At 37.2% G+C, this 16,288-nt stretch overlaps 3 protein-coding genes across 3 annotated transcripts; 2 read left to right on the top strand and 1 right to left on the bottom strand.

Annotated features, from left to right (window-relative positions):
• The first annotated feature begins 9,293 nt into the window (after positions 1-9,293).
• Positions 9,294-10,284, top strand: LOC133814276 (uncharacterized). Its single transcript, XM_062247263.1, has 2 exons — positions 9,294-9,352; positions 9,396-10,284. The coding sequence occupies exons 1-2, from the start codon at positions 9,294-9,296 to the stop codon at positions 10,282-10,284; spliced, it is 948 nt and encodes a 315-aa protein (XP_062103247.1).
• Positions 10,285-10,469: 185 nt separating this feature from the next.
• On the top strand, positions 10,470-11,676 carry LOC133814277 (uncharacterized). The gene is made up of 3 exons (XM_062247264.1): positions 10,470-10,783; positions 10,847-10,887; positions 11,141-11,676. Exons 1-3 carry the CDS (start codon positions 10,470-10,472, stop codon positions 11,674-11,676), a joined length of 891 nt encoding a protein of 296 aa, XP_062103248.1.
• Positions 11,677-12,884: 1,208 nt separating this feature from the next.
• Positions 12,885-15,804, bottom strand: LOC133817845 (mitochondrial succinate-fumarate transporter 1). The gene is made up of 2 exons (XM_062250465.1): positions 15,172-15,804; positions 12,885-13,724 (listed from the first exon to the last, which is right to left on the bottom strand). The coding sequence occupies exons 1-2, from the start codon at positions 15,589-15,591 to the stop codon at positions 13,188-13,190; spliced, it is 957 nt and encodes a 318-aa protein (XP_062106449.1). The 5' UTR covers positions 15,592-15,804; the 3' UTR covers positions 12,885-13,187.
• Between the last annotated feature and the right edge of the window lie 484 nt (positions 15,805-16,288).

Below are 16,288 nucleotides of genomic sequence, written 5' to 3' on the forward strand. Positions count from 1 at the left end.
TTATTCTATTTTAAAAAAAAATATACATATATATAAACGAGAGTCTCAATAAGATGATATGACACTCTAAAATTTCTCTAAATCTTTCATCTATTTTTTTGTTTTTTTTCTCATTTTTTCTGAAAAAAATATATTTTTATTCTACTTTTTTATAAATAAATATATTTAAATGACTTAAAAATTAAACTACAACATAATTATATAAAAGAAAATATGTTTTAATCTACTTGTGTTTATGATCCACACTATTTTAGTCAAATATTATTTCTAAAAAATTCAACACTAACTTTTTGTTTGACAAATTTTTAGTAATTTATTTTACCATTTTAAAAGTAAAAGCTCCAAATAAGTAATCAACCAAAATACATGTGGTTCAAATAGTCTATACATATATACATATTTTTAACATTTTGACAAAACATAAGGTCTAAAAGTTAATTTTTTAAAATAAAATGTCCAAACGGGTAGTCGGCTAAAATAAAAGACTCAAAATAGTGTTAACTCTTACACAAAACATATTATGTATATAATTTACTTTTTATAAAGAATTTTTAACATTTTGAATACATACATGGTCCAAAGGGTAATATTTAAAAATAAAATGTCAAAACAAGTAATTGGTCAAAATTGATTGTTCAAATAATCGATCTATCTATTCTTAGTTTTAACCTTTTAACAAAACACGAGGTCTGAAAATTCATTTTAAAAAATAAAAGGTAACTGGCTAATATAACCATTACATAAAATATAAATTTCTTTATAAATAATTTAGATTTTTTTTTATAAAAAAAAAGTGTATAATAATAAATATATATATAAATAAAAGTACGCATATAACAAGTTGTTTTAACTTTGTTTTCGACACTTTAATTATTTGTCATACAATAAACACCATCATAAAAAAACTATGGTCAAAATGCCTCTACGTGTCCATACAAGGAGCATGTTGTATGGATAGAGTGAAAATTACTCCCTATCACATAATCTCCCCAAAAAAAATTTAAAATGTATATTTTTTAATCATTACAGAAGGTAGCACGAAATGTGATTATATTTTCTAGTATATATATATTTATACAGAGAAAGAGTCGTACGATAGAGATCGTGGTCCATAACCTTGCATCGGCACCGTGAGGTGAGGGAAGAGAGAGACGGTGACCAATAAATGATGGGTGAGAGTGAAGGTGAGGCAGGAGTCTGTCGTGTGTGAGTGGGATGAGTGAGTGTCGGCTGGGAGACTGAGTAAAAAGATTGGGACATTGATAATGTTATTAAGTTGCCCTAAACTTATTGGGATAGGCTCATATTATATGGGAAATTTCACTATTCATGCATAATAGTGTCTATTATTACAAAAAAACTATCACCACTATGAACTATTTCATTTTGATGCAAAACATTCCTCATCTACCCAAAATACCCCTCCCATTTTTCTACCCAATTTTTTTTACATCTCTCTATACACTCGGTTTCTCTCTCTCTCACAAGAAATCCCAACTTCCCATCGAACCTAACCCCTGTCGAGCCCTAACCCCATCGATACCCAACCCCTATCGAGCCCCATACCTCGTCGAGAGCATCTCAGGCAACCCACGACAACACAATCCTTTGGACCCCGACGGCCCACAACAACACGATTTCCTCCCAATCAAATCCAAGGTTAGATCTCGAATACCCACTTCCTATTTAATCGAAAAACAAGTCATTCATTTGGAATATGGGCTCTATGATCTGTGGAAGGGAATGAGTTTGTAGATATTGTGCGATTTTTTTCTGGGTTCAGACCAGTTGCTCGATATTGGTTTGATAGTAGGCTCGATAGGGGCAGCATGAATGGCTCGATAAGTGATCGATATGAGCTTGATAGGATGAGTGTAAATTGCTCGATAGGTTCGATATTAGTTCGATAGTAGGCTCGATAGGGTAGTATTAATGGTTCAATAGGTGCTCGATATGAGCTCGATAGTATGAGTGCAAATTGCTCGATATGCTCGATAGTTTTAGGGACGATGTTGCTCGATAGGCTCGATTGTAGCTCGATGCACGTTTGATGGTTCTTTATGTAGACATAATATGATTTTATTGATAGACTCGATAGTTTCTTGATACTGGCTCGATAGGGTTATGAATAGCTCGATTGAGCTCGATACTACCCGATAACAACTCGATATAAGCTTGATGACAGTGTTTATTTCAGTTTTTGATGAAATTTTATTGATTTTTTTCCCGATTCTGTTTAACATTCTGTTTTCTTACCAATTTTTTTCAAGTGTTGTTGCAGATGCCTAAGTTGCTTGTTCCGTTTAGTGATCACTTTCCTGGTTGAGTCACATATCAGGGTAGTAGCACTTTAAAGGACATTAAGAGTAGGTTTGTGCAGCTCGGGCTGATAGAAAGGGCTAAGGAATCCCCTTTCAAGCAGATTTTTTTTTTTGCTTCGGAGTTAAATTTCTTAGGAGTTTTGGTGCATCAGCTGCTTTTGAGGAAAATTTTCCAGTAATAATGAAGATAAGGTGCATTTCTTTCTGGGGTCGAAGTCTTGTAGATTCGGCTTGGGAGAGTTTTCCCTAGTGATGGGGTTGAATTTCAGTCGCTTCCCATCACCAAAAGAGTTGAAGGAGTGTAATCTCAGCGACCGCTTGATAAAAGAGTATTTCATTGATGTTGAGAAAGTACAACTCTCACAAGTGAACAATGCTTTCAAGACTTGTACTATTGTGGAAGATGTACACAAGCTTGGTCTTTGTTTGTTAGTTGAGGGGGTTCTGAATGCCATAGAGAGCAATTTGCATATATGGCGAGATATTCTGAAGATGGTTGAGGACGTAGACTACTTCTTCAGCTATTCATTGGGGAAGTACTTTTACTGGAGGCTATTACAGTCTTGTAAGAAGGACATGCTGAAGCAAAATGCCAACTATGAGAACAAGAAGGATGCCAAGGTGCAGAAAGAGTCCAAGTACAATATGTATGGTTATGCCTCGACCTTACAATACTGGGCATAAGAAGCTATTCGGCAACTTGCGACGGAGTTTGCTGTGAACTCGGGAAACATGGTCCTGAGGATGCTTAGTTGGTCGCATCGGAAGAATAAGGATTTCACCAAGTCTGTCCTCTCATCGATGTTATCGAAATAGAATGTAAGTTATATTTGATTGACATTAACCAATTATTTTTATCTATATGCTTATCTTTTATGATTATTTGAGTTAACCAAATGTTTTATGCTGTTTGCAGTTGATCGTCCTTCCGATGTTGAAGCCTTGACTAATTGAAAAGGACTCTTATTTATCTATGACAGATGGAGATCTTCCTCTTTATCCCGAGCTTGGCCAAGATCCCAAGGAGGCTGATGAGGAAGAGGATGCAACTTTTGAGAAAGTCGTCGAGATAGTTTCTCAAGCAGCGAAGATATTTGATGATACTGTCCCAGAGGAGGAGGAGGTTGCCGGTCCCACCCCTCATGTTGCCCCAACTATAGCCCCAGCACCAGCCCCAGTCTTAGCCCCTGTGCTAGCTGAGTTGATCGAGTTGTTGGACAGAGTCGAGGGTCTATAGGAGACCCTTCTGAAGAACCAGTCAGTGATCCTGGACGCAGTCAGTCAGATCCTGACGTTTATTAAGGAGAGACTGAGGGGCTCCAAGGAAGATTCAAACTCAAAGTCACTAGATATTCCTCTGGACTATGTTGATGATCCAACCACGCCTCCCACCATCATTGTGACACCTGATGCTACGACTCCGGGAGTCGCTATTGCCAACCCTAAGGAAGTTGCTGGGGTTCAATTTCAGAGGATTAGACGCCAAAGACACAAGCCACATTTGTTTGAGAACTACACTGATCTCACGAGGAAAATACCTCACACTGATGCAGTTGCACCAGAAGAGGAGGCTACACAGGTGTTGGACCCTCTAAAGAAGTCAAATCGCAAATAGCATAGGACAGTTTCCAAGTGGCTGCTTGGAGACATCCCCAACAAGACCCCGAGGGATGTAAAGACTGGGAATCACGGTCCGTCGTGGTTTTTGAAGTGGAAGACACCCCAGTCGTGGATCAATGATGGGGTAAGCCATTTATACCTTATGTTAAGAAATTATGTTTTGTTTTCAATTTTACAAGTTCTGTTTTCATTGACTCGATGAGAGATCGATGAGAGCTCGATAGGAGCTCGATGGGGGCTTACATTGGATGGACGTATCTCGATAATGGCTCGATGGGAGCTCAATGGAAGGAATTATGTTTGAGTTTAGCTCGATGGGAGCTCGATAGGAGCTCGATGGGAGGGTATATAGGATCAATAGGAGCTCGATGGGGGTATATTAGATCAATAGGGTACGATGGGAGCTCGATGGGGGTATATTGGATCGATAGAGTTTGATGGGAGCTCGATAAAAGCCTGATTGGAAGGGTATTGACTACGTTTTGTTTATTGTTTGAGGTTAGCTCAATTAGAGCTCGATGAGGGGTATAAGGGCTCAATATGGCTCGATAGTAGCTCAATATAGCTCGATAGTTACATGCTTTAGCTGTTGTTTACTGTTTGAGATTAACTCAATATGGACTCGATTAGCTCGATGTTTAGTTCGACATAAGCTCAATTATAACTCGATTTATTCATTTCTGCACTATTTTCACCCCCTTCTGCTGGTCTTTGCTAACTTTTTATATCGTACTCTTTTTATAGCATCTTGATGCGGCACAACACATGATATTGCCAGAATGCTGTTGTGATGAACATTTATTTCTCACAAGTGATACCTGCCTGATATGATCAGTACAAGAAAATTGCCGACAAAACAAAGTACACGTGGGATTTTGACGTTATGTCCATGTTGACTGGCATCAAGTAACAGTTTCTAGCATCTTGGGGAGGAGTTGAAGATGTATATTGGTGCCAGAACTATGAACATCAACATTGATTTTCCATTGAGGCTTTTATTTCTAGTTGGACTCTCACTGTTTATGATTAAGACATTTCGGTGTTTATGATCCATGGTGCTTGTTGCTTCCTTCTCTGTTGATGCAGAGTAAATTGTTCACTGATAGCTTGATGTTGAAGATTCCTGCAGCAGGAAAGAGTTCGTATCAATTCGTATGGTGCCGCAAACAGAAACGCGAGCTCACTCAGTCAAAAAGAAGGTAAAAAACATCATCATCATACTATATTTGTTTCTAAGTAAAATTTTAGTACTGTACACTTATGTTTATATTTTTTTTACTGTGGAGATTGCAGTGTGTATGATGTCAAGCATATTGAGCATCTCATTGTCGGTCTTCCACTGGAAACCATCTGCGATGAAAATATAGAGGTGTTCAGGAACAAGTGGACGAGAGATTTGTGGTATCAAAATTTTTTACCTTGATGATTATATACATACAGGGTCTTTACATGTGCAGTTTTTTATTTTTGGGTTCGATAGTTCACATTTTTTTGTAACTTTCATATGGTTGTTATCGAGCTATATTGAACTATATTGAACAATATTGAACTATTATCAAACTAATCTTGAGCTTTAATCGAGCAATATCATTTTCATATCCATTATCTAGCTATTATTGAACTAATATCGAGTCATATCGATCAATTATCGAACTAATATCGAGCAATATCTTTTTCATCGTCGTAATCAAGCTATTATCGAACCTTTATCAAGCTAAGATTTGAAGTCAATTTAGAAGCTAAGTTAACAACCATATTATCGAGCTACTATCGAGTTAACATCAAGTTCATGTTGATTTACAATCGAGCTCATCGGGTTTACATCGAGCTTAACATAGTTTTTAAGAAAAATAAAAGAAAAAAGAAGGGAAAACAAGCTAAGTTATTAATACATCAAGTCCAAATGGGAAAAAAAAAATATATAGCCTAGCTTTGCATGTAGCCATGTTGTGTCCAAGACCACCACACATACTGCACTTATGCTCTTTGCGAATGATTCCGCCATTCGATGGAGTGCGATTTGTCTTCCTTTTTCCCACATTTTTCTTCTTCGATTAACCCACTGGTTGTTTCTCAACGGGAACCCCAACTTTCATTTTCTCTATGTTCTCGGGAACTTCCCAATCGCCCTCGTTGCGAGTTAGGTAAAATTTTTCTTTGTAAGACTCCATTCACATCTCAGTAGTGTAATATGGGGAACATAATGAGTAAATGTTGATACCGCGCATGATGGTTGTAGCCACACCATGAACACAAGGGTAACCCATTATTTGAAACATGCCACATGAGCATGGTTTGGTCATCAAATTCACCTCACCATCACCTTCTGGGTCTACCACATGAAATTTGAACTGTCCAAGAGGATGGACTTTCAAGTACCTTGCATCATTTGCAATGCCTGAGATATCTTTCTCATATATTATTGCTAATTTGGGTGTGGACTTCTCTATCTCCTCACGGCGCGCAACAAACCATGACTGAATTGTGAAACGAATGAATTCCACAAAAGTAGTGATTGGGAAGGTTCTTGCGTCTCTGGTTTTGTTGTTGAAGCTTTCAGCGTAGTTGTTTGTCATTATATTGTATCGATTTCCAAGAAAGTAAGCACGAGTCCACTTATCGAAGTCAATACCCTCGAGGTCTTGAGCTACGACAGGATCCATTTGCTTTATATTATTGAAGAAGCTGTGAAATTTTGACTTCCAAAATGCATATGCCGCATTCCATATCTCCTTGTGACAGTGATCAATCTTGAACTTAGCGATTACATTCATACTTATGTGATGGTAGCATGCACCGTTGTAGGCATTAGGGAAGACCAACTCAAGAGCATGAATAATACTAGCATGTCTGTCTGATACAAAAGCCAAATTATCAACAACTCCAATGGCTTCCTTCAATTTCATCATGAAATACTTCCAAGAATTATGATTCTCACTGTCCACAATCGCAAACGAAATTGGATAAATGTGGTTATTCGCATCCAATGCAGCAGCACACAGCATGTGGCCACCATACCTTGACTTCATCAAAGTGTTGTCCACATATATAACAGGACGACATGATATAAATCCCCTTCTACAAACTCCAAGTGAGAAGAAACAGTAAAGAAAGCGACCATCCTTTGTGACAAAATTAGTTATTGTACCTGGATTCTTTTGCTGCAGCATGTACAGGTAAGAAGGTAACTTAGAGTATGATTCTTCAGGTGTCCCCCTGACATAACCGAGTGCCTTCATTATGCATCTCCAAGCCTTCATATAACTCATATCGATCCCAAAATTATTCGTCATATCCTCATTTATGCTGTTTTCCGGGTAGCTAGTGCCATCAGTAGCATATTTGTTCTTGATATGGTGCCCAATGACCCAAGGTGCTGCTTGACAGTGTTCTTTTTCGCAATTCTAGAGAGCAAGTATGTACACTATTATAAACAGTGATCTCAAACATCTCTGATCGCGCTACTTTTTTCCCCCTTATTCTCCAACCACAATCAGGATCCTTGCAGGTGATATACAACACATCAGTACCAGAATTCTTAACCATAAACTCAAAATTATTCTTAATTGCGAAGAGAGCCGCTTTGGTTTTCAAATCCATCTTGTTCTCAAAAGTCTTCCCAATGTGTAGTTCTCCCAACGGTACACCGGATGAGGGTGTTTCAGATCGACTAGAGGTCATTATATCTTCTTTCGTAAACATGGGAGCACTCCATCTTCTGTGTTCTTCTGTTGAACATATTGGAATGTTACCTGTATTATTATACGACTAGAGCTGGTGCTAGGTGTTCGACGTTCTTGACTTGGTGGGTTCACCTGTGCAATAGGACGTACTGGCTGTTCTTGTACTTGTTCAACTTGCAAATCATCAAACATGTCAATCGGCACTTTTGCACTATAATATGCCTCTAAATCGTACCCTGAGTCCTCATTATGTTCATCTATTGAATCGTCATTCACATAGGGGTCGTACTCATACTGGTTGTCCCTCATGTCACCAATAGGAACTCCTAAAGCACCAGTTGCTCCCTCATGTCCGGGAGTGGAAAATGGATCTGCAATGACAATTTTCTTAAGAGGAGTGACACAAAAAGCTAACATTTCTTTAGATGTTACTCCTAAGAAAGCACGGACACCAATCGCTTTCAACATGAACGGGTGTAAACGGTTGGTCGCTGCATGTGTAAGGAACCTCCAATTTCAACCCATACATTTGTTTATCAATTTTAAGTTCCTTGTGCAATATGCCAAGAAGTTGCAAGTATGTTACAGTATCCTCCATCGGTATCATCATGCATTGAGGGTCCTTGAAAATCCATTTATTCCCTTGTAATTCTCAAACACCATTGTAGAATACAAAAACGTAGACAATGGAACCTGTGTTGGAAAAAAACATAGAAATTGTTAAAAAAAAAATTGTCAATTTTTCACAAATTCATGAAAAAAGAATATTATCGAGCTTCAATCGAACTTTATCGAGTTACCATCGAGCTCTCATCGAGATCTTATTGAGTTCTTATTAAGCTAAAAGTTCTTAAACCGAACATATATCTAACCAAAACCTTCATCGAACCCCTATCAAGCACTATCGAGTACTCATCATCGAGCCACAATCGAGCTGCATCCATGGTTTTAAAAAACGGTTGAGGCGTACGCCTCGAGGCGAGGAAGTGAAAAAACGCCTCTGAGGCACTGCCTCATAGAGTGGCAGTGAGGCGCACGCCTCACATGAGTGAGGCGAACTGAGGCAGACGTTTCTGAGGCGAGGCGGATTGAGGCAGATGTTTCTGAGGCGAGGCGGGCTGAGGCGTATGCCTCATGTTTTTGCTCTTTTTGGCTGTTTTATTGCCTCACACGTGGGGCTTTTTTTAAATAGTGTTTTGGGCTTTTCTTTTAACTAAATGGGCTTAAAGTTTGGGCTTATTTTATCAGATTTTAAGTTAAAAAAAAAACCTAATTTCTTGTCTACCATCTCATGGCAATCCCCTCTTTTCTTCTCTACCATTTAACGCAAAAGCTTCCTTTCTCAAGCAGCGGCTCCCCTCTCTCCAGCTTCACAGCAGCATCTCTCCATCATCTAATCTCAGCTCTCCCTCACACTCTTCATTTCTCTCCTTTTCACGCAAGAAGCTCTCTCCTCACTCATCATCTCATTTTTTTTTTCACCTCTTTTTCTCATAGTCAAAGCAGCTACCAGCCAACCACTAGGCTAGTGTTGATTGTTTTAGAGAGGTAAATAATTTCTTCAATCTTCTCTATTTTTTGTTTTTCAATTCTCTTATTTTTTGTTATAAAGTTGCTGAATTTTTATTTTATTTTATGTTTTTAGTTGTTGAATTTAAGTTGGGAAAGGATGAGTAGAAAAGATCCTACTTGGAAGTATAGTGTTGAAATAGAAGTGCCGGAAAAAAGGTGGAAAAAAAGGATACAAGTATTTAAAGTGTAATTTTTGTAGTAAGGATATTAAGGGAGGGGTGAAGATAGTGAAAGAACATCTTGCTTGCACACACAAAGATGTAAAACCATGTCCTAAAGTACCTAAAGAAGTCAATGATAAGATAAGTCAATATTTGAAAGACTATGAAAATACAAAATTTATTTCTCAACGAAAGTTTGATGAGGCGGTGGATTGTGGATCCTGCTTTGGTGATGGACCTAGTGGTTGTGGTAGTGGAACTCCTTTGGAGGGAGTGAATTCTTGTCCTAGCGGTAGCTCTAGAGGTGTTGAAGGACCTATGGATCGATTTATGGAGAATAAAGGAGATGATGAAAATGAAAAAAAGACCACTTCCATAAAAATGACTCCAATGAGTGCTAAAGAGCATCGAAATCAAGTTTGTTTAGATATTGGGAGATTCTTTTTTGAGAATGGGATCTCATTTAATTGTGCAAGAAGCCCATCATATTTCAATATGTTGTGTTCGGTTGGGAATTATGGTCGAGGATTGAAAGCTCCTACAATGCATGAAATAAGGACTTGGATAGTAAAAGAAGAAGAGAAGACAACATCCGAAATTGTGAATGAGATCAAAGCAACATGGAAACAAACATGGGTTTCATTATTATCAGATGGTTGGTCAGATATGAGAAATAGGAGTCTGATCAATTTTCTAGTTAACAATCCCTATGGGACTGTTTTTTTGAAAACTATTGGTGCATCAGATTGTGTAAAAGATGCACAAAAATTGTTCGAATTACTTGATGGTGTTGTTGAAGAAATTGGAGAAGATATTGTCATTCAGGCGATCACTGATAATGCAAGTGCATACAAGGCAACTGGAAGATTATTAATGGAGAAGAGAAAAAGTTTTGTATTGGACTTCGTGTGCTGCTCATTGTATTGATTTGATGCTTGAGAAAATTGGAGAATTGCCACAACATAAAAATGCTTTAGCTTAAAGCAAAGAGAGTTAGCAATTTCATCCATAACCATCAATGGGTGTTGAGTTTAACAAGAAAATTTGCAAAGAAAGATCTTCTTCGACCAGCTGTCACACGATTTGCCACTGCCTTTCTAACTTTAGAAAGTATGCATCAATTGAAGCAACCACTACAAATGATGTTCGTTTCAAAAGAATGGTCGAGTTGTGCATGGGCAAAGAAACCTGAAGGGAAAGCTGTGAAGAAAATCATAATGAATGATAATACATTTTGGCCTAGTGTGGTTTATTCCATTAAAACAACAAAGCCCCTTGTGAATGTTTTAAGAATAGTTGATGGTGAGAGGACACCAGCAATGGGATTTATTTATGGTGCTATGGATGAGGCAAAAGAAAAGATAGCAAAGAATTTAGATGGAGACGTGTCTTCATATAAGGAGATTTGGGATATCATTGATCAAAAGTGGGAGTTTCAATTGCATTGCGACTTGCATGCAACTGCATATTACTTGAATCCTTGATTCAGATGGAGTCCCAATGTTTCTGAGCATCTAGAGATTAAAACTGGTTTGTATAAGTGCATGGATAGACTCATCAACGACCAAGAAACATATGTGAAGGTCGATGCCCAACTTGATGAGTATAAATACAAGCGAGGATTGTTTGGCTTCAGATCATCCTTAACATCATATTTAACACGTCCACCTTGGTGAATACTTAAAGTTTTATCTCATTTTTTGTTTTATTATAGTTTATATTAATATTATAAAAAAAATTATTCATTACTTTGCTTCTTTTTTCATGTCTTTAATTTGTATAGTTGAATGGTGGGACAACTTTGGAGATGAAGTTCCAGAACTCAAGTCATTTGCAACAAGAGTTCTAGGTCTTACTTGTTCAGCATCGGCATGTGAACGTAATTGGAGTACGTTCAATCAAGTGCACACAAAGAGAAGAAATCGTCTATGCACAAAAAAGATGAATAGTTTGGTGTACATTATGTACAACAAAAAGTCGAAGCACAAATTTTTTAAGAAACAATCACGAAGAGAGGATGATGATCCTTTGATTGTTGAAAATGTTTCTTCTGATGATGAATGGGTAGCCAATCCAAATGATGAAGAGGATGGTGATAGTAAAGCAATCGAAGTTGGTGGGAAAATTGAGATTGAGGATGAGGGCGGAAGTTTAGCACCGAGGAAGAGGAAAAGAAATCAAGCACCAATTGAAGTGAATTTGGATGAGGAAGATGAATTTGAAGGAGGAGAAAATGACAGTGAAGATGGAGATGATGGTCGAGCTATACAATTTCATGAGAGTGATGATGAAGAAAGTGATGAGTTCTCGGAGATTTAATGCATTTTATCTATGATTTTAAGACTTATAACTAGTACTTCTTTGACTTTGATATGGATTTATGTGTTGTTTGTTATGAATTCTATGAATTTTAGGATATTTTATGAATTTTATTATATTTTTAAAAAAATATTTGTTCTTATAGTTGAGGCGTACGCCTTGTTGTGCCTCGAGGCTTACGCCTCGCGGTACTAAGAGAAAACGCCTTGCCTCGCGATTTCGCCTTTCAAAACCTTGGCTGCATCGAACTTTAAACATTACATACCCATCTGTCAATTATCGAGTCTCTATCGAGCACATATCGAGAAAACAACCACACCAAATATTCTAGGGTCCAATCGAACCCTTATCGAGTTGTCATCGAGCACAAAGCCTAAAACAATCGAGATATAATTGAACTATATCGAGGAGCATTGAACTCATAAAAGAACCTTCTTTTACATACTATTGAGCCCCTATCGAACCGTTATCAAGCTCTTATCGAGCAAAAAAGTTGCAAAAAATCCAAAAAAACGCAAATCGCGAAATCTCTCTAAAAAACCAAAAATAACACACTAATATAGGCTAAGATCTGTTTGAAATAGCCAAAAAAAAAATGTAAACAAACAATACCCAATATATAAAATGAACAATCTTCTTATCCATGATTTTTCTCCTAAAAAAACCCTCAAAATGGTTGTTGCCTTTGATATTGACGACTTCACAGAGACAATGGAGATGACTAACAACAATTTCGGCAAGAAAATCATACAAATATGTGGGTTTTAAGAAAGATTTCATGAGAATGAGAGAGAAGGGGAGAGATAGAAAAAAGAGAAATGAAGAAAATGTTTTAGGATTCTTGACATAATAGAAATATTTTGGTGTCAATAGGAGTATTTTGGGTATGAGATGAATGTTTAACATCAAATTGAAAAGATTAATAATGCTATGATTATTTAGTAATATTATTAGACACTATTAAGTATAAATAGTGAAATTTCTCTATTATATACTGGTAAAAGTAAAAAATAATATTTCAAAAATTATTGTATTTTTGTAACAATGTGGTGGGATACAATTTAACTGCATTCATCAAATATAAAACCACAAACCACACCGCAGAGTTTGGAAAAAAATGTAATCTGCAACGGGAAGAGTTTCAAACCACATATTTTAGTGTGGTGTGGATGGTTTGTGTAGTGTGGGCAGTTTGATGAACACCCTACTAAAAACTGGCAAAACCCATATCTTCTACCATTAAGAGGGGCCCTTCAATTCAATACAATCAAATGCTCGAGTCTTCCTGCAACCATATCATATACTAATACTACTCTTGCTTTTCTTATTGTTTTACTACGTTAATCAAATCAAGGGTTGATTATTCATACATGAGACCTTCAAAACTGATTCATAAGATTAGTAATGAAATAAACCAATGAAACGTTCAAGAGGACTAACCAACGAATATGTCCTTGCAATGGCATTAAGAAAGAACCACATCAAGGAAAAATGCAGAACCATGTTTATCCTCACCTACAAGGTGCATTGACAATATATCTCCTTTCATACAAACCAGCTAATTGATCAGCCACAGTCCACATAATGGCCTGACCAGGTGGGATCCTCATCAGCCGGGGGAGTAGTCCTTTCCACAAGGCGCGAAGCCCTTCCTCTGCGTAAATCGTCTTGATAGCATGGATCATACCTGTGTACTTCAAATTCCCTCCTCGGCTCTGAGCCATCAACCTTGTTTTCACAACATCGAACGGCCCAGTGCACACAGGACCTGCTGTACCTGCGAGAAATCCTGATATCATAGACTGCCACGGTAGTAGGACTTTCCCATCTCCTTCATGTTTCTTCCACAAGACGACATCAAAAGCATTCTTTGCTGTAAACATGGCAGCCTGGTTAGTTCCATTGCGCATAACAGTTGGGGCTGCACCTGACCAGAGTCCACGAAGACCCTCTTCTCGAATAATTGTACGGGCACAGTGTATGGGACCCTTGTACTTTAGAAGTTCAGTACTCAACCCTTTTTGTTGCTGCAATCTAATTTTTACCACCTGCATGAATCAATTCACATAAACTACTCTGTTATCAACTCCAACAAAAAAACATACATTGAAGATAATAATGAGATCTGACAACAACAATTCTCTAACCCCCCACAATAGACAAAACAGAAAGAGAAAAATGTATCATTTAATTATAGAAAAGCATGGCAATGAGAGTTTTCATAGTATTTTTTCCCTGATTTGAACCAAAAGAGTTTCTGACATGTTAACTATTTCAATCTTTCGAGTGGGCAACACAAAATAGGTTGGGCAAACTCTGCAACTTGCTCCTAGTAGGTGATTGAATGCCACATTATCCAAGTATAAACTTTACCCATCAATGTAGTCTTGTCAGGAGAATAATAGATTAAGGTTCTACTTTTAAAGAAAAGACTCATCGTAGCTCACTAAAAGCAAGAAAATAAAGAGAGAAATGGCAAAGACAGACAACAAAATGGAAGGAGGCAACTACATAGTCATTAAACAAGAATTGGTAGTGGTAGTTCAATACAGAGATAGACACCCATAAGGGTAATTAACAAAATTCACCTATAAATTATGAGTTCTTTTATTCGTACACACACCTTTTATACAAACATCCTACCTAAAGCCAAAAAAATTCAATTACAAAGAAAAACCTGATAACTTTGGCCTAATTTTAAGATTACATTTCCAACTTTAAGTTACTACCAACGACACATTTCCAGCTTAACAAAAGACTTGGTGTCATTGATATTTTCTTTTCTAGTGAAGTTTGATCTGAAATCATATTTAAGAACCAAACCAACACAGAGCAAGTCAAGGTCTGTAACAAGTAACAACTTCTAATCATAATCAAAACAAACAAGAACAAAGCAATAAGTTTACATGGTTCTACCACAATGATCTACATCAAAGAGTAAGCAATTAACCAAATTAACTAACTCTTCAATTAAAGCTCGAAACAATCGCTGCAGCGTCAGAGAATCTCGCCGTACAATAACTCTCTTTAGCTATCTGTTTTTAACAAACTGACTCTAACCAACATCTTAACTACTGTACAAAGCCTTAATTGTCTTAACCAACAACTGCGTGCCAAAATCAACCTCCAACATTCCAACACATTTGCTAATGCTCTGTTCTCTTCATACGAAGTAGGAAGTCCGTGTTTGGTAAATGAGAAAGTGATTGCTCTAATCTTTTCTATTTGGTCGTAGAATTAACAAGCCCGAGCCAAGTCAAATCCTCCCATGCCCTTTTCATTTCTTTATCTATTATTCACTTCTTCAAACACTTTCTGGGTAATTGAAAAGTAAAAATTCGTTTTAAAAACCCGTTGACTTCATTTTCATTAACATTGGCTCTGGACTTCAGAACCCCAAAAGCACAACCCAATACATACATGCATGCAATAGCCATAACAACATATAAACAAAAAATAAAATAAACAATACCCAAAAGAACAAAACCCACTAACCTCAAACGGCGTCACAATAACAAGTGCCTCAAGAACCCCAGCTCCGAACCCAGAGAGAAGCCGACCATGATTACTAATCTTCCCAGTCTCAGAATCCTTAAACCCGGATTGAAGCACAGCATTAGACCCCATACGAAGCGCATACTTGAGAGTCAAATGAGTGGCGAAAGGGGTCAAACCCTTCCACAGAGCCGGGACACCTTCCGTACGGCATACCGTAGCACCGCAGTGAATAATTCCCTTGTAATTACCAGTTCGGTCGAGCTGCAACCGGGTTTTGATGACGTCAATGGGCTGAAGACAGCAAGCCTCAACGATTCCCCCAAACGAACCGGAGATCGCCTTCATGTAGGGAGGGATCGATTTCTTGGACTTTCCGTCATTGTTGTTGTTGGTAACATCCTCCGATTGCGATTTCATGGAAGAAGAAACCTCACTCCTGTGAGATTGAAATTAGGGTTTTGGTTCAGAAATGGAGAAAGGAGGAACTTCTTCTTGAGCTATTGTTCATGTTGAGCTTTATATGTGGGACACAACCACAGCCCCCATGTGAGCCAGAGAAGTATAAAATGGCGGCAAGGCCACTCTAGTTGGCGATTAAGTGTACAACCTGTACGAATATAAATTATCAGTTTTTTTATAATAAATATTAATTTAATTTAAAGGTCTCGAGACTCGAGAGATTTTATATGAAAAAGAAAACAGATTGTGTAAGATTTGCACCTAACGTTACGTAATAGTTAATTTTATTGTTACAGTTGTTTTTTTTTTAATTGTGTTGTTAGGAACGAGAACCGCAAATAATTCTTGTAGTTTTAAAAAATCTAGTTAAAGAATTTTTTTAAAAAATTTGTAATATATAATGTGATAAAATAATATGAAAAAAATGATAAAAAATAAAGAGAGAGAAATTTTGTATGAGAAAATTTGAGAAGATAGAAATTAATGCAAGAAAAAAAATGAAAGAGTAAGTACTAAGAGAGAAAATTGTGAGATAGAAAAAATAAGGTCATAAAAAATTAGGATATAGGAAGTGATGAGATAGAAAATAATGAGATAATAAGTTATGAGAGAAAAAATAAGGATATTAAAAATGATGTGAAAGTGATGAAAGATA

The sequence above is a fragment of the Humulus lupulus genome, chromosome 2 (assembly GCF_963169125.1).
Source record: "Humulus lupulus chromosome 2, drHumLupu1.1, whole genome shotgun sequence".
NCBI lineage: Eukaryota > Viridiplantae > Streptophyta > Magnoliopsida > Rosales > Cannabaceae > Humulus > Humulus lupulus.

What these genes read in the sequence shown, in the direction of transcription:
- LOC133814276 (XM_062247263.1), top strand. Translation starts at nt 9,294, where the DNA reads ATGAGTAGAAAAGATCCTACTTGGAAGTATAGTGTTGAAATAGAAGTG. An exon ending in ATAGAAGTGCCGGAAAAAAG is followed by an intron (nt 9,353 to 9,395) that starts GTGGAAAAAAAG and finishes TAATTTTTGTAG; the next exon opens with TAAGGATATTAAGGGAGGGG.
- LOC133814277 (XM_062247264.1), top strand. Translation starts at nt 10,470, where the DNA reads ATGCATCAATTGAAGCAACCACTACAAATGATGTTCGTTTCAAAAGAA. An exon ending in TGGGATATCATTGATCAAAA is followed by an intron (nt 10,784 to 10,846) that starts GTGGGAGTTTCA and finishes TCCTTGATTCAG; the next exon opens with ATGGAGTCCCAATGTTTCTG. An exon ending in GCATCTAGAGATTAAAACTG is followed by an intron (nt 10,888 to 11,140) that starts GTTTGTATAAGT and finishes TAATTTGTATAG; the next exon opens with TTGAATGGTGGGACAACTTT.
- LOC133817845 (XM_062250465.1), bottom strand. Translation starts at nt 15,591, where the DNA reads ATGAAATCGCAATCGGAGGATGTTACCAACAACAACAATGACGGAAAG. An exon ending in TTATTGTGACGCCGTTTGAG is followed by an intron (nt 13,725 to 15,171) that starts GTTAGTGGGTTT and finishes TGATTCATGCAG; the next exon opens with GTGGTAAAAATTAGATTGCA.